The 23,571-nt window shown below is 37.3% G+C and overlaps 1 protein-coding gene across 1 annotated transcript; it reads right to left on the bottom strand.

Annotated features, from left to right (window-relative positions):
- Positions 1–2,313: 2,313 nt before the first annotated feature.
- LOC143576321 (uncharacterized) lies at positions 2,314–2,736 on the bottom strand. Its single transcript, XM_077060435.1, has one exon. The coding sequence runs from the start codon at positions 2,734–2,736 to the stop codon at positions 2,314–2,316; it is 423 nt and encodes a 140-aa protein (XP_076916550.1).
- Positions 2,737–23,571: the final 20,835 nt, after the last annotated feature.

Below are 23,571 nucleotides of genomic sequence, written 5' to 3'. Positions count from 1 at the left end.
AGAACTGGGTCACGAATGTCCGAACCAACCATTCTCCCAGAAAATGGAGAACTAGCAATCTTGCCCCAAAACTCGGCCAAATCCGTGTTTGTCAAACTCATGGGCTTCGGATGCTTAAACGCACCCCTCAAACTCGTGTGAAATTCCAGTGAGTCAACTTCATCTCTCGTGTAAAAACCACTCGCCACCCCAAACTCGGCAATTGACATCTGGTATATGTTTTGTCCTAAAGCAAAATAAACTGCGCTTGGCTGACTGAAATTACCATCTTATACTGAAATGTGCATAGGAACTCAAGTGCTAGCTCCTTGTATTGCGACTCCCTAATGCACAACATCGCCTTGAATTTTGGACCCCAAAGTTCCTCGATCCGTTCCCTCTGACCAATTTCATCCAATACTCTCCAATCAATGGTCTTAACACAAGCAAATCCGAATTAATAAGACAATCCAACTTCGCCTTCTCATCTGAATCTTTTGCAAAACGAAGCAATGGACTTTAACGAATATTTGAACCTTTTTTTTAGGGGCACACCTCCATCTCTATAATTAATAATTCTTTTCTTCGGTGTGGCAATCTCAACCTTCGCCGACTCGCCTTGTGGCCGTAGAACCGGACCCCGTCTTCTTTTAGCCGCCCCTTGCGAAGAACCTTCACCTGGCATCCTAAAAATATAAACAAACAAGCAAAGAAATGGAGAAAGTTAATATCCGGGTAAAAATAATCAAAATCGAACTCGTCCGCATGGAGATTGAATACGAGCGAGCGACCTTTTTATCAAATAAAGTGAACGGATATTCAAAACTTCAAAACGAATTTAAACAAACTAATGGACATTACAACATGGAATCAATGTCATTACCTCCCAAGGCACTTTAGTTGTCCCAATTAAGCCTAACTGCTATATAACCGAACATTGAGTCACAAATTAAAGAAAAACCAAAAGATATGATTTATATAAAAATTTTGTTTTCCAAACTAGTAACAAGCAAGCATCAATGTTCAACAATCATCTTTCATTTTTAACCATAATGTATACATTAAAACCCAAAATGGCTCAACCGCACCAATATTTACACTTTTGCAAAACCAAACCAAACGTCAGCAACCAAAAATTTAACAAATATTTCAAACCAAACAAACCCCACCGCCAAAAATTATATTCTAAATTAATCCAATCCGCCACCAAAAAAACTCAAACTAACTCAAGCAACTGACAATTATACACAAACCAGACAATATATATTACAAAAACTAACAAACTAAACCATAAAACAAGACTCAAAATACAAAACCAAATACAAAAATGACAAGAAATCATACTTAATGTTGATAACACAAGGAATATGAAGCAAAAACTTCGGAATGAAAAGTGGTGCTTTTGACTTGAATGTTGAAGTTTAATTGAAAATTGTTGGCGGGTTATGATTAGATGATGATATGTTAGTGATTTGGTGGTTTAACTTGAAGAAAAATGATGAAAAAATAGTGGATTGTGTGAAAAAAGGGGTTAGGGTTCGTGGGTTTTGAGAGGTAGGAGAATGGAGATTTGAAAGAATGGGAAAAAATGAGTATAATTGGCATTTTTTTTAAAAAAAATTGAAAACTGGAAAGCGGGCTGGTCGCGCCGCACGACCCGGACTTCACCACCTGGCCGTGCGACGTGGCGTGGTGGCTGGTGGTCATGACTTAGCCGCGTTGCGTGACTTGGGTGTCTTCCCTCGTTGAACGGCGTGACGAGGGGCATTTTCCAGAGAGTTTCTTTGTTTTTGAAGCCTATTTGCCTTAGAAAATTTTTTGAAAAATTACCGGTGCTCCTGTACCGATTTTATGCCATTTTTACGTGTAAAACTTACCTGGAACTTCCAATACCTTGTTGATTCCCCTATTGATAACGGTAATGATTCCTTGAAAATGACTCTATGACACAAAACAAAATTATGAAAAACAATTGTTAGTGATTCAAAGAAAAAAATAAAAATAAAATAGAAATAAAAATAATATAAAATGTACAAACTCTACACTTGAGCTTTCACTCAAGAAATTCGTGTGACGATTTAATGCGATTGATCGAGAGGAGTTTCCTTCATCTCGATTGAGTCCTACGGCCATCCAAGATAATGCTTCAAACGATGACCGTTAACCTTCCAAGACGTTCCATTATCCGAATTCTCTAGCTCCACCACTCCATACAGGAAACTTCTTTCACCAAATACGGTCCCGTCCTCTTTGATCTTAGTTTACGTGCAAACAACTTCAAGCGAGAGTTGAACAATAATAATTTATCTCCATTCTTAAACTCTTTACCTCCCTTCAACCGTCGATCATGTAAAACTTTTTTTTCTCTTTAATATTCAATGATCGAGAATATGTAGCATCACGAAGCTTTTCCAACTCATGGATTTGAAAGTATCTCTTCCTAGCCGCTTTAGTAAAATCAATATTAACCATCTTCAATGCCCATAATGCACGGTGTTCTAACTCAATGGGAAGATGCCATGATTTACCGTACACAAGCATGAACGGTGTAGTACCCAAGGGAGTTTTGTACGCAGTTTGAAACAACCACAACGCATCATCCAACTTCTCCAACCAATCCTTTCGACTTACTCCCACCGTCTTCTCCAAAATCCTCTTCACCACTCTATTTGCATTCTTGACTTGACCATTTGTTTGTGGGTGATACGCGATAAAGGTACGATAAGTAACCCCATAACGAGCTAATGCCTTCTTCATGACAGTGTTGCAAAAGTGGTTGCCCCGATCACTAAAAAATAGCTCTCGGAGTACCGAAACGAGTAAACAACTTTTTAAGAAACTTCACAACCACCCGAGCATCATTGGTAGTCAATGCTTGGGATTCAACCCACTTCGACACATAATCAATTTCTACGAGAATATACTTATTACCGTTAGATGTGGGAACATGAAGTCGATGCCCCAAGCATAAAAAATTTCAAGAGTTTGTATTGGGTTTTGAGCCATCTAGTTTTTGGAGGAAATATTACCAATTCTTTGGCATGCATCACACATTTTCACAAACTCCACAGCATCTTTAACAACAACTGTAGGCCAATACAAACCACAATCAAATACCTTTTGAGTTGTAGCATGCGCACCATGATGACCTCTGTCAAACCTTCATGAACATGTTTAAGAATATCTAACCCTTCTTCTCTCATTACACACCTTCGGAGAATCCGATCACCACCAATCTTGGACAAGAACGGATCATCCCAAACATAGTGTTAACATCTCGGAAAAACTTCTTCTTTTGTTGCGTAGTCATTCCCATCAGCACGACACCATTAGCATATAATTTGCAAAATCAGTAAACCATGGCATACCTTTCTTTTCAGCCGCAACAAAATTAATCGATTCATTAGGGAATGCATCTCCAACGTCCTCCCCACGCATATCTTCTATCTTTGGATATTCTAAACGGGAGAGATGATCAGCCGCTACATTCTCCGCACCCTTCTTATCTTTGATCCCTATGTTAAACTCGGAAAGTAGAAGAATCCATAGTATAAGACGCGACTTCGCATACTTCTTCTGGAAGAGAAAACGCAGCACAGAATGATCGGTAAAAACAGTGGTCTATGAAAGCACGAGATATGAGCGGAACTTATCAAATGAAAAAACAACAGCTAAGAGTTCCTTCTCGGTGGTGGTGTAGTTTTCTTGAGCATCGTTTAACGTCTTGCTAGCATAATAAATAGGATGAAAATGTTCATCTCGCCTTTTCCCCAAAACCGCTCCAAGCATAATTGCTAGCATCACACATGAGCTCAAAAGGCAAGCTCCAATCAGGTGAACAAAGAATAGGAGAGCTCACGAGTTTTTCTTTCAAATACTTAAACGCTTTCAAACATTTTTCATAAAAAATAAATGGAACATCTTTGTCAAGGAGTCGGGTCATCGGGCGTGTAATTTTTGTAAAATCTTTTATGAATCACCGATAGAACCCAACATGATCAAGAAAACTCCTAGTCCCCTTAACATTCGTTGGTGGAGGAAGTCTACTGATAGTGTCAATCTTTGCCCAATCCACCTTTATACCATCTCTTGAAATCTTATGACCCAACAAGATTCATTCCGTCACCATAAGATGGCATCTTTCCCAATTCAACATTAACTTCGTTTCAATGCATCTCTTCAACATCTTCTCAGGATTAGCCAAATAATGATAGAAAGAATTGCCGTAAACCGAGAAATCGTCCATAAACACCTCCATGGATGTCTCTATCATATCCTAAAAATGGCCACCATACAACGCTGAAAAGAGGCCGGAGCGTTACATAACCCAAAAAGCATGCGACGGTATGCACACGTCACATAAGGACATGTAAAAGTCGTCTTCTCTTGATCTTCCGGTGCAATAGGGATCTGAAAATAACCCAAAAAAATGTTGAGAAAACAATAAAACTGCTGACCTGCAAGACGCTCCAACATTTTGATCAATAAACGACAAAGGAAAATTATCCTTCTGGGTGGCATTATTCAACATTCGAAAATCAATTCAAACAAGCCAACCAGTAACCGTACGTGAAAGGATGAGCTCGTTCTTCTCATTCATAACCACCGTCATACCCCCTTTCTTCGGGAAAAATTGGGTCGGGCTCATCCATGGAGAATCTGAAATCAGACAAATCATCCCGACATCCATCAACTTCAAAACTTCTTTCTTCATAACTTCTTGCATGTTTGGATTAAGACGCATTTGAGGTTGCACCACCGGTTTGTATTCATCCTCAATTAGAATTCGGTGCATACAATAAGCAGGGCTAATACCATGAATGTTGGAAAGTATCCATGCAATTACCCCCTTATGTAACTTTAAAACCTCCAGCAACTTCAACTTTTTCTCCTTCGTCAACTTGGAGAACACAATAACGGGCAAATTCGAGATCTCTTCAAGATAAGCATACTCTAAATGCGATGGAAGGACTTTCAACTCCAACAGAGCGGGTTTCTCAACGGGACCCGCCTCATTCTCACATCTAACCTCATTCACTTTCATAATCTCGGGCAACCCCAAAATCTCAACCAACTCATCACAATTCGAACCATTATCATCCAAACCATCACAATCCAACACACCATTACCCATACCTCCAACAAGATCGGTACCACAAATATAGTCGAACCAACTATCCATACCTGTAATAAATGAGTTAAGAAAATAAAAAGAATGGCATGGACCACTAAAATCATCTTGATCACTCGAATGGTGCATCGACCTCTCAACATCATAAGTAACATTCTCATCACCTACCCGAAGTGTGATCTTTCCGTCATACACATTGATAAGCGCCTCCGCGGTACGTAAAAAAGGACGACCAAGAATAATGGAGACCCTATCGTCGGTCTCCATATCGAGCACCACAAAATCCACCGGGAAAACAAACTTTCAACTTATACTAGCAAATTTTCAATAATTCCCCGCGAGTATTTAACTGAGCGATCGGCTAATGAGAAAGACAAGTGAGTCGGTGTAAGCTCGCTTAAATCCAACTTCTCTCCGTTTCTATTTTTTCATCCACCAGTTCTTCATCTTCAACTTCAACCTCACCTTTGCCTACCTCAGGACCCAAAACCCTTCCTCTACGAGCAGTAATTGCTTTTAATTGAGCGATTGGATTCTGTTGAGTAAAACCTGAAAAATGTCCCAGAAGTCTCTTATCTAAACGTCGATCAATGTCAATAACCAACGGACCTTTGAAGGTCAAGTAGTGATGATCGATGATTTTTCAAAAGTAGATCATGATAGGTAAGAGTCTTCTGATTGACTTGATCACTAGCAAGAATTTGCTGCATTATCTCTTCCAACCTATCCATTCCAACACTCAGATCTTTCCCATTACTTGCACTTTGAACATCCGAACCCCCATTGTTATACCGACCTTGTCCCCTGTTGTAAGCAACTTGAAAACAAGGTGGTACGCCGGCCGGATGCCAATTTGAGTTGTTTTGATTCTAGTTATGGTTCTTGTAATTGTTCCAATTCTGATTATTGCTATTGGTGTAAGTATTTGGGAACCTGTCTGACCAACTACAAAATCCACCTCTTGATTATTCATCAACGGCCATTCCAAAGTACCATGACCACCCTTGCAGAACTCACACTTATCCACTCTAGCCCTCAACTCTTCCATCTACCCGATTAAATTCTCCAAAGCAGCAGCCACACCAGTATCCAGATTAACCTAGTGCACATCTCGAATGGATGAGGGGGCACTAGTGACGGGATTGTAATTCCCCTAACGTGGCTTCTTCGCGTATTCTAATTTTGCAAAACTCTAAAATATCTCATTACATTCAGCCGCGCTCTTCCTATCCATCAAATTACCCCCAGCAGCTGTGTCGAACCGAGCTTGAGTTTCGTAGTTCAGCCTATAGTAAAACTTCTCAACAAGAGCCCAAAGAGTGAGACCATGCTGTGAACAATGGGAAAATAAGTTCTGGAAACGCTCCCAAGCTTTGTAGTAAGGTTCGTCTGGCTTCATGTGAAAGGAGTGGACTTGATCACAGAGACGATATGCTTTGGCAGGCGGAAAGTATTTCTTAATAAATGTTGAACGAAGCGCCTCCCAAGTAGTGAATTCCCCAGCTGGTTGCGAATCGAGCCAAGTGGTGGCTCGTCCCGCGAGTGAAAACGAGAACAAATGCAAGAAAGTCGCATATTCATTAGCACTTTGCAAATTGAAAGTCCTAAGAACATGGGTGAGACGGTTAATGTGATGGTGTGTCTTCATCTTCACGGACATGAAACTGATTGTTTTGGGTGAGAGCGACCACGATGTGGGCTGGGATTTGCCATGAATTCGGTTTATTAATTTCAGGAATGATGATGGGTGAATGAATTTTGGTGAAACCCTCGAAGGCTTGCTAGTAAACGGTTAGGTTGTTAAAAGCCATTTGATTAATAGGAAAGTTTATGGGACTTGATGGCGGTGCAATTGTTGGTGATGATTTTGGTGTAGAATCTATGTTAATCTATGTTGATCGGTAGCTTTTCTGAAGAAGATGAACTGGCCTCGAACTTTAACGGAGTAGGTCCAAGACAATCCACAGGTGGTCCGTGCGAATGAAGATGTGGCATATACCTACAAAACGCACAAAACCGAGTAAGTAGACTAAAATATAAAAGACTCAAAAAATAAACTAAAATTAAAAATAGACTAAATTTAATTAGACTCCTACGACTCGGAAACAATGTAAAACAAAAGAAGTAGCACGTATGTAGCAAGTAAATCTAATCAAAGCTAATAACACAATCGCCAAGAGTTCCCGGTAATATACTTATGTAGCATGTATGTCATACTCCCATGCCCTAAGGAAAGGGAGTGAAAACAAAATACAGGAATTTCTAAGGAATTTTCTAAAATAAAAGGCAATCTACTAAAAATAAAAGATTTAGAAAATATTTTGAATGGTGAGGTATAGCCTCGGAATTTATGTGTGCAACAAATAAATAAGATAAAATAAAATAAAATAATTAACCTAATTAAACTGTAAACAATTAAATAGCACATAAAGTAGTTCAGATCAGCACGTATGTGGTCCTAACATATGACTAGGACAATTTTTAACGACCTATCTTAAAACCTTCGGCTCTGATATCAATCTGTCACACCCCTACTTAAGGTGGAAATGTCGGGTCATGAGCTGATTGTTTACAGCTCGAAGATACTATCATGAATATAAATAAAAATATCTATTTAATTATTTTATTTCAAAGACTACACACAATTTTACGAATATTACAAAACAATTCAAATAAATAAATATAATCCAAGATAAACTTAAATAGTGATTGTCTTCGTTAAATCCTAAGGTCTGGTCTAGATGTCCTTTTCACGTCAAACTTCAATTCAAAAGGAACCTGCATATGCATAGAAAATAATAGAGTTTGTTAACAACACATGTTGAGTGAGATGATCACCAATTTTGACACTAACAGTAATATCTATATAATATATGATAAATGTTAAATACGCAAACAAGCATATGTGAGTAATAATCAATCAAACCATAACAAACCATATAAAAACCATAGACATGCTAGTGTGCAATTAATGTAACATCTCAGATTTTTCGTATTTGTATTCGTTTAAGTTTAAACCGATTCGGGAACGTAATTTGGATCTTTCCAACTATTTAAAACTTGTATTTATTGGTATTTAACTTGGTTTAACTTATTTTATAATTTCATTACTTTCAATTATACCAAATAGCCCATAAAAACTTTTAAAATCGCTTAAAACGGTTAAACATCGCATTTTCGGGAACTGCAGGGACTAGTTTTGCCAATTTTTTCACATTTTCGATTAAATTAACGAAACTTAAGCTCCAAGATATATGTTAACTAATGTTATAAAACATTTCAATTTCGTTTTATTGCTATCCAAACCAAAATCTTTAAGTTATTATACCCGATTTTGTCATTAATTGATTATTTTGTTTCCTAATTCGTTTTTGGTATCTAAATCACTTATTTTTGGCATAAATCAAGTGTTTTAAGCCCCAAGAGATCCCCCAAAGGTTAAACACATGTCCATATTCATTAAACATTGTCCAAGAACGAATTTTACTGATTTTAATGTTGATTTGATCATTAAAACTCAATTCGGTTTCTTAAACGAGTAAATAACCATAATTAGTTCAATTTAGTGTTTCCTCTATAAGCAACCCTTATTTCTCAAGCCATAAACTTCCCTAAACCCTAAATAGACACCCTCCATCCGTCACCTACCTCCAACATTCATCATCTTCTTCAGTTTTTGATGTATTGTTGAAGATACGCTCATAAACGGTTGACTTTGCATACGTGTGGACCTTTAACTCATCGTTTCTCTTGATCCTTTCACTTTCCGGGTAAGTTGTAAACATTGAAATCATTCATACATATTCCCTAGTCAATAACCTTCAATCAATTTCGGTGGTTGTAGGGTGTTAACTGGTCAATTCGTCTAAAACTCTATAAAGGGCAAATCAGTCAAAAAGTTTGACTTAATGTTTTCTCATACTTCTGATTGGATTCAACGTTCGGTCCAGAAGGATTTTATTCTCGTAACAAAATTAATGCCATTGACCAAAACCCGACTTCTGACTTGCTGTTCGGATTCTGGTCAGTACCAACTCGCTTAAATCTTAAAACAAACATAACTTGAAATCTAAACGTCCATTTGGATTGATTCCAGCGGTAATAAGTTCTTTTTGACTTATGTTATCGTATCCTAAAATCTCAGATTCTAAATTGGATATATCGTTTGACGTGTAGTGGACGACTCGCTTATTCGTTACCTCGCTTATTCGTATTTATACTCGTTTGTCGTTAATCTAAGGTGGGTTTTGTTGATAATGTTTAGTACGTCTCAGTCTTTATTTTATCTGTTAATGTAATAGTCTTATTTTATAGGGGGTTTAATGTAAATAGTCACATTCGCCTTTATTGAATGTGTCACATTCGTATTAATGTAAGTCCCATTCATTAACCCTGTTTAACGAATGGAACATAACGAATGAAGGCTATTCGCTATGTGTAATGTAACAAGAATGAGATGTTTCATTCGTTAGTTTTTAATGTAACGAATGACCCATTCGTTAAGGCTATTTTAACGAATGAGGTCATCTTCCTATATATACCCCTGTAATCTATTTCAATGCAACAGTTCTTATTATTCATCCTCTAGCCTCGTTACTCGGTCCAAATTTACTCTCAACACACACAGTACACATAGTTAACGTAATCAATCCAAATTGTATATCTAAGCATCGAATTCATCGATGTCATCATAAGTTCTAGATCCGATAAAGCTAAATCAAGTGGTATCAGAGCCATTTGATCTGATCTTTGAGGTTATTCGTTGGAAAATTGTATTTATTGATCAAGGAATGAATCAATTTTGTTATGATTGATCTAATTCGTGATTCGTTAAGCTCTGATGATACAGAGGTTTTCATTTTAACTGTAATTAGATTTTTCTAAGTGTAATAGACTGTGATTAAGGTAATTGAAGCTAGATAATTGAGGTTTAGTTCGAATTAAGTCTGAATTCAGTACGAATTGAGTTTAATTAAAGAGAATTAATTGTTACGGACTTGTGTTTGAAGTAATAGATAATTGATAGGTTCTGGTGTGGTTGGTGATTGCGGACTAGTGTAATCTGGTTCGGAATTGTGTTCACGAGTAGATTGATATAGATTATAGGAATTTTGGACAAATATGGACATAGATTTGATGGTTTGAAGATTTGAATAGTTGAAGACTGATTCGTTAATCAGTTGAAGACTGATTCGTTAAGCCATTCGTTCATCCTCTAATCGTTCAAACACTTTCACTTAAATTCACATTCGTTAAACCCGTTCACACTCGTTACTATTCTCATTCGTTATCAATCACATTCGCTTAAACTTCACACTCCTCATTCGTTATCAATCACATTCGCTTAAATTTCACATTCGTTACGATAATCATTTGTCATCTCTCACATTCGCTTGAATTGATAATGAATATCACTCCATTCGTTACTCATTAAAACTTCACATTCGTTATTGTTATGAATCGTTTGAACAGTAAACATAAGTTTTAAAATTTGACAAGTTTGGTCCCTGAATTTCAAAACTTGGTATCATATGGCTTCTCAGAATGCTTCGTTCTATGCATTAGCATCCAAGAATGATTTAATGCAACAAATACTGACGATGGATAACGAAATTGGTAGTCATAACAAGTGTCCAAAACTTCTGAAGCTTTCAGATTTTTCTAGGTGGGAACCAAGATTTCGTGCTCATTTGGGGTCGGTACATCCAAGCAGTGTGCGGTATCTCGATGTCGTGTATGCAGCACCTCTTGTAGGTAGTGACAATCTTGGTTGGATTCCAAAGGAATTTAAGCATTATGAAGCACAAGCACTGAAAGATTTTGAAAGTGAGACAAAGGCTTATTCGACTCTCACAATGGCTTTGCCCAAGCAAATCTTTCACCAATATAGCACTATAAAGATTTGTGCATCTCTATTTGATACTCTGGAAAGAAGAACCTTGGGTAATACCCTTGAGAGTAAGAAGACTCTTGTAAAGTTTAAGTTTAAAAATGTTATCTTAATGAAGAATGAAACTGTGGAAGAAATGATTTATCGTTTTAGTCATCTTGTTGTGGAAATGGCAAGTGTGAATCTTGAGCCAACTAAAGCCGATAAAATTGATACACTAAAGAACGCATTGCCCTCATCATATTCTAGTTTCCTTTTTGTGTTAAAAGAGAATGGTTTCTTTCGTAACACAGAGTTCACGACAGTGCAATTTATTAACAAGATAGAGGAAAGAGAATTTGAGTTGAAATGCCAACATTCTTTGAAGGACAATCAAAACCAGAATCCTTCACTTTATGGTGGAGCAATGCTAGCAAACAATTCATCAAGTTCAAGTTCTGTCCCAATCACTGCTTTCTTCACTCAAGCTTAAGATGAGACTTCTAATGTAAAAATCTCACCTAATGTATGCTTCATGGCAACGGGTGCAAATTCTGGGTCAAACTCAAATGCTCTAAGTTTGTTTCCTAAAGTGAATCTTCAAGAAGCTAAATAGCAATTTGCATTTGTATGTGCATTCATGACTTCATATGAACAACTGGTTGGTAGCAAGATTGCAACAAGTGAGTTGACCAATGAAGACTATGACCAAATTGATCCCGATGACCTTGAACTAATGGATCTCAAGTGGAATATGGCAATGATTGTCAGAAAGGTCAAGGGGTTTATGCAAAGAACGGGAAAAGATCTTCCATTTCTTAACAAGCGAGTTGGGTTTGATAAACTGAAGGTCAAGTGTTATAATTGTGGGGACTTTGGCCACTTTGCCAAAGAATGTGATAAACCAAGAAAGGAGTATTCAAGGCCACGTAATGCTGAGAAAACCCAAGGAAAGAATGCATCGGGAAGTGATCATAGTAAGAAGATTTCATCAGAAAGTGACAAATCTAAGTTGTCCAACAATCAAGCTCTTGTCACAAATGAAGGTGTAGACTGGTCTCAACGCTTATTGGAAAATCAAGCAAATCTGGCGGTTATCGAACTGTATGAGAAGTTTGAAGATGCAAGCAATGATAATGTATCTGAAGAAAGCGACTCCTCGGACTCTGAAACTGATTCTGATCAGAGTTCGTCTGTGCAAATTGAATCTGATAAATCAATTCCTGATCAAGTTGAATCTAATGCTTGCATGGCTAAGATCGAAGAGGTATGTCCTAAACCTCAAGTTAATGAATCTGAACCCTCAGCTAGTGTGATTGAGTGTACTGAATGTGCTGAACTCAAAACTAAACTTGAATCAGCTTTAAATTAGAACACTACTCTCACAAAAGATCACTTTATAATCAATGAATGCTATCGACAGAAATCCAAATTACTAGAACAATCTACATTAAAAATTCAAAATCTGTCTGAAAGCAATCATGATCTCAAAGCTGAGGTTCAATGTAAGATAATTGTTGTTGAGCAACATTTCAAGGAGATTCTCCGACTCCGAACCTACATTTCTAACCTGGAAAATGAAGTTTTAGAACTGAAAAACAAACTTGGAAGATTTCGAGATTCCTCATTTCTTTTAAATGAGATCATTGAAGTAAACCATTCTCACAAGAAAAATGGGAAAGCAGGTTTAGGGTATGTCGAGATTCCTCCTCCTTTTAAAGGAGATTACTGTAGCATTCCCGATGTGAAACAATGTCCAGAAATGCATACAGTTGAAGCTGATAATGTTGAACAAATTAAAACAACTAAAGAACCAATTCACATTACAAGTAAATCTGTGTTTACCAAAAGTGAAATGGATGGTTCTAATGAGGAGTTGTGAACCTGCTGAGAATCATAACTTATGTGAACCTGAAGAGTTTGAACAAGCAGTGTATGGTTCAAAACCTTCAGGCGGTTCATCAAAAACTCCTAAGGTATCTCCTAAAGTATATAAACCAGATAAACCTTCAGTATCTGATGAGGAGTTGATGAGGTTCATCAATCCTCAACCTAAATCTTCAAGTGGGAAGATTTTTAAGTTAAAAGGATTGTCAAAAGTTTTTTCAGATAAAGAAGTTCCTTTGAATCTTCTAAATCCTAAAATAATCGAAAGTGTCTTTTAAGATGACACGTCAAAAGTTACTGAGATTGAACAAAGATTTACCAAATCAAAATTTGAGAATGTTCAAGAAAATTCAAACGGTAACAAGTTTGAACCTATAAAATTTGTAAAATCATCTGGGATGGAGAATTCTTCTAATTCTACCAACCTAGAGTTTTATCAAAATAAAAAGGGACTCAAACCCACTGTTCCAATGAAAGTAACTTTTGAAAAGTCTAAGATTGATGTTCCTCAACCTGTGCATGAAAGTAAGCCAAGTGTTTCACCACATAAGTCATTAGACACACGTTTATGCTTCAAATGTGGTGAACCGAGTCATGTTTTGAAGAAATGTGAAGCAAAGGTTGATATATCACGTTGTCATCAAACCGAAAGACTGAATTGAATCAGAATATTGGCTGGTACAGCACATTGGCTGACCATTTGATAGAAAGTGGATTCAAGAGGGGAACTGTGGATTGTACTTTGTTTTATAAGAACGTTGGTGATGATCTGCTCCTCGTCAAAATCTATGTGGACGACATTATTTTCGGTTCGACAAACGACAGCCTGTGCAAAGATTTCGAGAAGACGATGCGAACCAAATTTGAGATGAGTTCGATGGGAGAGATAAGCTTTTTCTTAGGATTGCAAGTTCACTAGTCTGAGTCCGGGATCTTTATCCATCAGACCAAATACGTGAATGATGTCTTGAGCCGATTCAAGATATCAGACGGCAAAATTCCTTCGACACCTCTTCCCGTGGGTCACAATTTATCACCGGATGAATTGGAGGATACCGTAGATCCAACCCTGTATCAAGCAATGATCGGATCTCTTATGTATTTGACTGCATCTTGACATGATATTATGTTTCCTGTTTGCTTGTGTGCCAGGTACCAATCGAGTCCCCAAGTGACTCATCTGGCGGCAGTAAAGCGCATCTTACATTATCTGAGGGGAAATCTTGACATTGGGTTGTGGTACCCCAAGGATGATAAGTTTGATCTCACCGCTTTTACTGATTCGGACTATGGAGGATGCAAGATCAATTTCAAGTCTACAACAGCGGGTTATCAGTTCTTAGGAAACCGGCTTGTTTCCTGTTAGTGTAAGAAGCAAATGACGGTCTTAACTTCAACAGCCGAAGCGGAGTATGTGGCGGCCTCGAGTTGCTGCTCACAGGTTCTCTGGATCCAGCAACATTTGAGGGATTACGGTTTGAAGTTTCTTACTACTCCTATTTTATTGACAATTCGGCAGCTATTTCTATCACCAAAAATCCGGTTCACCATTCGAAAACTAAGCACATTGAAATCCGTTATCACTTTATACGTGATTGCTTTGTAAAGAAATTAATTTCGATTGATAAAATTCACACGGATTTTCAAAAGGCTGACCTTTATACCAAAGCGTTTGATAAAACACGTTTTCAATATTTTCTGGGTATAAATGGTTTAAAAACTTTAAAAGATATTCAAAAGCTTGGTTAAATCATTTTATTTCTTGTTTTAGTTCAATTTTTGTTGTTTTTAGGGGGAGAAAATTAAAAACTCCAAAAACATTCATATATTTAAAAATTCAAAAACAATGAAAAATGCTCCTCAAAATGAGTTTAGTAGCAAAAAGGGAAAATGATAGTACATTGATCATTTGCTCCTAAGTCCAGTAAAAAGTAAGTAATAAAAGACTATGCGCTTAATTGTATTGATGTATTGGTAGGTCTTTTAACAAACAAGTATGGATTAGTAAGTGATATAAACATAAAATTGCTAAATATTCAGGGAGATTAATTCTATAGAAGGTCTTGATAATGATGGCAGAAATGTAATAATTCGGTTATACTCAAGCCTTTTAATCAATTCGAAAACACTTTTAACAAAAAGGTCTAGTTGGTGGTTAACGCTTCAACGATGTATGGTCTTGTGTCCTTAAATCCTGTATTGATGGGATGCTTTAAGGTTCTGGATTCCATTGGGTCTTTATACGGTTTTACATCTGGTATTCATTTCTATGAATTTAAAAATGCTTGTAAAAGCGAACCCGCAGTGTAACTGCTTAAGTCTCTAAACTTGATCGCAAAAAGTACTTCGTGTACAAAATGAATTACAGACTTGATCAAAATACAATGTGAGTCATACATTGTCCCCTTGCTCGCGTCTTATTACCATTAAGAAACAGACCACAAGGGACACAATGTTTGTAAACCGACAGATGAAATCATGCATACTCATCCATGGGAACGGACCTTAGGGTATTGCTTGATAACGGGGGTATGTCTTGTAGTGGGGATTACGGACTATGATTGCTTAAATTAATCACTTTTCATCAAATTAGCTCTAAGGTTTAAGTCAAGTTGGGGAGATTTGGAGAAAATCAAATTACGCTTGAATCAAGATTTGAACTAATTCTTTTTAATATTGGTGCCTTATTGAACAACTTAAGAAATATCACTGAAAATTCTGAAAAATTTGTTAGAAGATTTAAGTGGACAACAATACCAATAATCGACTTAACACCTGTCATAATAAAATCTAAAAATAAAACTGGTATGGATGGAAATTTTGATCAATATGATTCGCTCCTCGACTTACAAAAATATGTACTGCTTTATTAGTTAGTCTTACTACTTTATTTTTGTTTGTTATTTGAAAAATATTTCAAAACTCAAAAAGATTTTATTTCTGCTTTATTTTCGATTTACCGAGCTTGCGAATGAATTCAAAAACAAAAAGAAAAAGTTAAACACCCCAAATTTTAAGTTAATCATGCTTAACGTAATTCACAACTGGTATCGGTTGAGATTTAACGTAAAAATCTGTTTAATTTAAACCGTATTGATCGTTGATCGGTGATCTAATGTATTCATTAAAACATAGTTGGTTTTAATTTTATTTAGTTCACTAAACCCTAATTGGTTTTAATATTATTTAATTCCTTAATGAGATTACTTCTCATTTGCTAAGGAAGTTTGGTGATTTGTTAACTAGTTAACGAATGTAAATCCATTCATTATCTAAAACATAACGAATAAGTTTCTTATTCGTTATCTTAACATTCGCTTCCGTTGTGCATAACGAATGAAAGACATTCGTTTAAACTTTTAACAAATGAAATGAAATGATTTTAAAGTATTATTCGTTAAGATTTTAACGAATGATTCCTATATTCGTTAAAAAGTTAACAAACAAGTGGAATTAAATTTAAGATTCTTTAAAACTTAACTAATGGACAACTTATTCGTCTAAAAGGATGACGAATCAGGTTCTTAATTTAACGAATGAGGCCATTCGTTAGTTCAAATTTGAACGAATGACCTTGTAATTCGTGAAATAATTGAGATTTATAATCCCAAGGACAGACGAATGACCTTTCATTCGCCTGTTCCTATTTCATCATCAACCTAAAGGAAACCCTTGCCAAATTTTCTAAAAATTCTGTGCTTGCTTAGGTACTCTATTGACTAATATATTCGTATCATTCAGGTAAATGCGAGTTCAAGGATATAAGATTTATGAACTTTCATCAGGTGTTTAAGGGTTAATTGGTTTAGTTGGTTATTGCATATTAACCGAACAGTTAACTTCTATTAAACCTTATAATCGAATCAATTTAGGAACAGATGATCCGTGTTTAGTGTATTAAATTGATTATCGATCATCATTGTTATGGTTAATTGTTGAATGATATAGAAGATCAAACGTTCCGAAGATATTCATCGTCTTTTTTGACTTTAATTAGCAAAATTAAGTGTAAACTTGACTTTTGTTAGTCAAAGTGGGTAATGAAGTCAGATTCGTTACTGATATAACGAATGATGGTCCGTTTCTTGAACTTGTTAACGAATGACTATATAATTCGTTAAAAGTTGTAACGAATAAGAATAACGAATCTTAGTTAATTCGTTAAAGTATTAAGAATTTTGTTAGTTTAAACGAATGACTTAATGTATGTGATTCGTTATTAATAACGAATATGAGATATGTAATGTATAACGAATATCTCATTCGTTTAAATCTTTTTAACGAATGAGATGGACATTCGTTAAATCATCATTATAATCCTGAACAATTTACTAATGTTTGTATTTGTTTTAGCAATAATGGCAGACGAGAATGTTTAAAACCCTGTTCCTGAGCAAAATCCCGAGGCTAACCCTGATTAACCGCCTCAAGCTGAACCTGAACAAGCTCCAGTTTTATTATCATGGAACAAGAGCCACAATATATGTGCTTATCTAGAGCCGAAGTTTGAAGACTCACCGATATTCGGGGGCATGATCAGTTTCTTGACGCGTTCTAGAATACACAAGGCTATCTCTACTCGTGCTGTCGTTTATCAGAGTATTATACGTGACTTTTAGGATACAGCTAAGTTTAACGAGGCTGAGAAACATATAGAGGCAGTAATTCAAGATAAACGAGTAGTGATTGATGTTGGGGTGATTCGAGAGTCTTTGGGCTTTCGTGATACCATAGATGATAGGTGCGAGTTTGATCGGAGTTTGATACGTGGGTTATTTGGAAGGGGGGAGTATAACAGTGATATGGGAAAATCAATGTATAACAAAGCAAACTTGTGCGAACAATACAAGTACTTGCTTCACGTGTTGATACATTGTCTCGGTGGACGTTGTGAAAACGTTATACGAACGTTACGAGCCAGGAATCTAGTCGCAAATCGATACGTTAAGTCGTGTTCATTCAATACGTTAATGGAGATCAATACATTAAGCCTAGAGAGAATCCGGCAGCATAACGTTACATAAACATAAATAAGCACAGATCACTATGCACATTCACTAGGGAAGGCCTATTTATAAGCAGTCCTCCTCATTCGTTAACATCACTAACGAATGAGGTTTCCCATAGCGAATGACCTCCCATTCGCTAAACATCCTTAGCGAATGGGCATTACTTTAACGAATGAGCCTCCATTCGTTACACAGTAGTAACGAATGAGCTCTTACATTAACGAATATGTCTAGTCTTTAACGAATGAGGCCCATTCGCTAAACATCCTTAGCGAATGTGCCTTTATACATTAATATAAAGACTAAACAACCCCTATCCTATTCGAATAGTTGCGGACACCAAATCCGTGCACTTACAGACTCCCCCTTGTCCGTAGCTGTCGAATGCTTTCCAATACTTTAGCATCCAATACTTTAGTCTTCAATACTTTAGCGTCGAATACTTTAGCGACGAATACGTTAACGTCGAATACTTTAACCGTTAATACTTTAACTACATATCATCAGCCGTATAGCCAACCTCCCCCTTGGCTGATAATTCTCGGGCTTGTGCAAACAGACAAAATATAACTCTTTGTAAGCAAACCAAAACTTGTAGCTACTCGTATCAGATCTCCCCCTCAAATCAGCATCTCCAAGTGATCATTCCGATCATCCAACTAACATATGATATGGTTCGATCAAACGAGTCAATCATCAACAAATCCTCGGCTATCTGTCACACTGGTAACGTAAAAATGTCTTTACGTTAAACCTCGTCACACATCTTCATGAACCACCCAATCATTCCACATCTTTCACATCGGTCTTCACTCTCTTGATAACGTCTATCCCAAAATATAACTGTTTGAAGCCCCTCGACATCCCATTCGTTAGGACGCTTAGCCAATGCTTTGGGCATATGATTCAGAGTTCCAACCTTTGTTAATCAGTCTCGAACGATCAAATTCATCAATCTGATGACAAGACACGTATATTCTTCAACAAGATCAACCCATTCAAGAATTTTCCCCTTCAACAGAAGCAATCTGCCGAATACTCGTAGCCAACATTGTCAGGATCAAAGTCCCTCAGAAAGAAGTAATCGGACAGACACTCATATCCCACATAGTCAGATTTCAATCTTGAACAAATCAATCCACAATGGAAGAACAATTGCAGTCTCAAACTCGGTCAAAGATAGCTTTGCAATCACGTATTACCACCCAAATTGCAGTAATTTTTCAAAAAACATTTGCGAACGTAGGAAAATAACGATCGAATAAACTCTTTAAAGTTTTATCTCCCCCCTTTTCTTGACAAATTCGGCAAGGTCTTGAACAATTCTACGAAAATCTTCAATAAAATTCTAGTTAACTTAATCGGTTACTCCCCCTCGGCCCCTCGATGTGCGTGAAAAGTTGGCCGAAAAATATATCACCAAATTTTTATTTTTTTATGAATCTCATACGTTATCCTGTTCATTCGTTATCCAGGTATCACATTCGTCTAGCATCCATCCTCATTCGTTACTTCTTGAACGAATGGTTCTCATTCGTGAACCCTATAACGAATGACTCATTCGTTAAATCCCTCATTCGTATGAACAGTGAACTCACATTCGTTATTCCTTGAACGAATATGACTCCTTAATGAATTAAGCTCACATTCGTTAAATTCCAACGAATAACTCATTCGTTAAAACTCCGTAACGAATGAGTTTAAATTAACGAATGGGTTGTTTATCGCCGGAAAATTCCGTTATCTTCATCGGAAAAACGGGTTTCTCGCCGGAAAATACAAATCTTCAACCTCTAACAATGGCAGATTGATCAAATCTTCATCAAATCACCACCAGATTATACTATTATGCTCGGATTTGTATCAGGAACTTGATTCAATCTCCAATTTTATCAATAATACATTAATCGTTGTCAATTCAGATATGCCATTGAAAGCTTCAACCAAGGTCATCAATGGCGAATCAATTAATTCACCATAATTAAACACCAAATTGATAACGAAGCTTCGGATTTGATCCATAAACATGAATATAACATCAATTTCATGATTCATCCTTGAAATCATCCTTAATTAGATCATACATTAACCGAAACACGAAGAACACAAACCAAACCGTATCACGAGCAACCTCCGGCTCTGATACCAATTGTGAAAACATTATACGAACGTTTACGAGCCAGGAATCTAGTCGCAAATCGATACGTTAAGTCGTGTTCATTCAATACGTTAATGGAGATCAATACATTAAGCCTAGAGAGAATCCGGCAGCATAACGTTACATAAACATAAATAAGCACAGATCACTATGCACATTCACTAGGGAAGGCCTATTTATAAGCAGTCCTCCTCATTCGTTAACATCACTAACGAATGAGGCTTCCCATTGCGAATGACCTCCCATTCGCTAAACATCCTTAGCGAATGGGCATTACTTTAACGAATGAGCCTCCATTCGTTACACAGTAGTAACGAATGAGCTCTTACATTAACGAATATGTCTAGTCTTTAACGAATGAGGCCCATTCGCTAAACATCCTTAGCGAATGTGCCTTTATACATTAATATAAAGACTAAACAACCCCTATCCTATTCGAACAGCTACGGACACCAAATCCGTGCACTTACAGACGCAAAGGTGGATTCGATGAGTGCCGAGTAATATTACAATCTGCTTTTGTTGCCTTGGTGTTGAATAAACCATTCAATTTCTCTGAATTTAGTTTATTATCACTTTAAGGAAAATCTCACGAGCCGTCACAAGTTTCATATGTGTCCGAGATTTCTACAGATGATTATCAATGATTTACAGCCTAATTTGATTAAAGATCAAGATGATGTTATGAAGCTTGAGCACATGAATGACGAGACGATGAGACGTTTAAGATCTTACCGAGGTCAGAGTCTGGAAGAACGACCGAGGTTTAAGCGTTTGATTGGTCACCTTGTGAATATTGATTATGTTGCACCACCTATTGATCGTTGGGCTCATTATGATTCCGACTCTGAACGTGAAGGTGGTGATGGTGGAAATGGTGGAAATGATGGTGGTGATGGTGGTCCCGGACCACAAGCTGAGTTAAATTATGAGCAGAAACGTAAACGTAAAGGCAAAGAACCTATGGTGGAAAATGGAGAAAAACCAAAGAAGCAAATGGTGCGACGTGGTTATGGTATTGAGATTCCTAGTCAACCTTTTGAGAGATCGACTCCACCGGTATCTATTTCAGCTCCTATTCCTACTTCTCCATTGCTTCAGAGTATTCCGAGATCTCCTACTCTTGTTTTTACTCGATCTCCAACTCCTATTCAGATGCCTATTTCTCTAGTGCCTCCATCTATGACTTTGGTTACTACTGCAAGACCAGATCCTTATTTTGGAGATGTATTGCAGACAGTGTTGGCTCGTATGCCTACACCACAGCCAACTACTCTAGTGACTCCAGTTACACCTTCACAGTTGCCACGACCTGAGCATTCGTTTATGACATTTACTCGTCCTCAAGGTCCCTTGCAACTAGTTCATCTAAATTTCTTTGGTATGTCTCCTCAAACTCAATGGTTCCATATGATGAATCTGTTGCATCTTCAACAAACATAGATGCAAGCTGACAGAGCTTCCCATGAGCTAGCACAATGGAATTTGTTACGACATATTCAGTATATTCAGCGACAGAATAAGGAACTGAAAGCCCTTGTTGTTGCTCAGGGGGAGAGGATTGATAGAGCTGATGAGATAATTCTTCAACTCACGTGTAATGATGATGAGTTGAAAAGATTGAGGAATGATGAAGAAGATCCGGATGCGGGAGGTGTGGGTGATCAGCAACCGGGCGGTGGTACATCGTCGGCTAGTAATGCTGAGAGTACACCAATAGCAGGTAATCAAGCTGGTGATACAAGTATGGGTGGTGGTAGTGAAGGAGAAGGTAATCAGTTGCAGATTGTGTTGTACAAGGATTACACGAGTGTGAAACCGATTGACGTTGTACCAGCAAATATGATTTTATCTGTGGGTATGGACGGTATTATTTATAGTATGGTGAACGCGGATGAGATCGAAGAAGGCGAGTTTGTGGATCAATCGTTGACTAAAGAGCAAATAGCCTTGCTTGTGGATCTAAATGAAGAGGAAGTTGAGGAATTGGGTAAGAGTGTGGATGTGGATGTTGAGATTGAGGAAAGTACGAAAACAGGCATTCCATGCGGGAATGTGCCTGAATTTGATGAAGTGGAAGTTAAGGATGTTACTGCTGAGGAGTACCCTGAGTTCTACACTAACAACAACAACAACAACGACTCAAGTATTCCGTTTTTCACTACAGAACATTTTGATGCAGCAGAACGTCGTTTACGAGAAGAGATCGAGAAGTGGAACAAAGCTGCGGAGACAAGTCACATGTCTGCTAAAGAAAGAAAATAGAAACGTGCTTTGGAGGGTATGTTTGAGCATGATATGAAGAAAATGAACAAGATGATCGAGGCCTTTCGATATCATGAAAAGGAGGAAGTAAAATTGGCCAAGGCTCGAGCTTCGGCATACCAGATGTAGAAGTACAAGCCTGTCAAAGATGTTAAAGGTGATTTGGTGGCATGGCAGTTTGATTCTGAACTTAAGGTATATATCGTGAAGTGGGAACATGATATTTATTACTTCAAGCATCCACACGATATCTTCTCTATGCCAAGGTGGGATGTTAGAACACTAACCAACAGACCGTTGATGAATCGTGGGAAAGATTAGTGGGCTGAGTGGTTCTACACACATTTCATGAAACCCGTTATGGTTTCAAATTCTTCAAGCCACAGGTGCCTACTCACAAGTATATCGATGAGATTGATCCGCGCACAGGCTAGAGGAAGATGATTCTACAAGTAAAGCCGCCATAGACCATGAAGAGGGCTCCAATGACGACATTCCCTCAGAGTCTATTCACCTCGTTTAATTATTGGTATTATGACAATCGTACAGGTGAAGCGGTTATTGTATTTGGTTCCGGTTCAAATACGAAGACTATTCATGTGATTGATCCGATGTGGCTTGTTAACTTATTTGAGTCTGACAACGATGCTTTATTTACTAGTTAGGTCAGATTTGCTAACGTAAGCGATTACGAACTTGCTATGCAGTTTCAGAAGGTTGTTCGTGTCTGTTATGCATACAAGATTCATAGTTGTGTGGACTGGAAGACGAAGATGTTCCAGCGTTGAAGAATAAAGAGCTCGAGACGAGGGGGAGTTTGTTGATACATGTTTAGTACGTCTCGGTCTTTATTTTATTTGTTAAAGTAATAGTCTTATTTTATAGGGGGTTTAATGTAAATAGTCACATTCGCTTTTATTGTAAGGCACATTCGTTACCCTGTAACGAATGTGTCACATTCGTATTAATGTAAGTCCCATTCGTTAACCCTGTTTAACGAATGGAACATAATGAATGAATGCTATTCGCTATGTGTAATGTAAAACGAATGAGATTTTTCATTTGTTAGTTTTTAATGTAATGAATGACCCATTCGTTAAGGCTATCTTAACGAATGAGGTCATCTTCCTATATATACCCCTGTAATCTATTTCTAATGCAACAGTTCATATTATTCATCCTCTAGCCTCGTTACTCTGTCCAAATTTACTCTCAACACACACAGTACACATAGTTAACATAATCAAGCGTAATTGTATACCTAAGCAACGAA

The sequence above is a fragment of the Bidens hawaiensis genome, unplaced genomic scaffold, assembly GCF_021521415.1.
Source record: "Bidens hawaiensis isolate Kalapana, Puna unplaced genomic scaffold, B.hawaiensis_p1.1 tig00028070_1, whole genome shotgun sequence".
NCBI classification, from domain to species: Eukaryota; Viridiplantae; Streptophyta; class Magnoliopsida; order Asterales; family Asteraceae; genus Bidens; species Bidens hawaiensis.
Note: the sequence above shows the minus strand (reverse complement) of the source record. Positions and strands in the feature narration are given on the sequence as shown.

Excerpts from the sequence above, each read along its gene's own strand:
- LOC143576321 (XM_077060435.1), bottom strand. The coding sequence starts at position 2,736 with ATGAAGAAGGCATTAGCTCGTTATGGGGTTACTTATCGTACCTTTATC.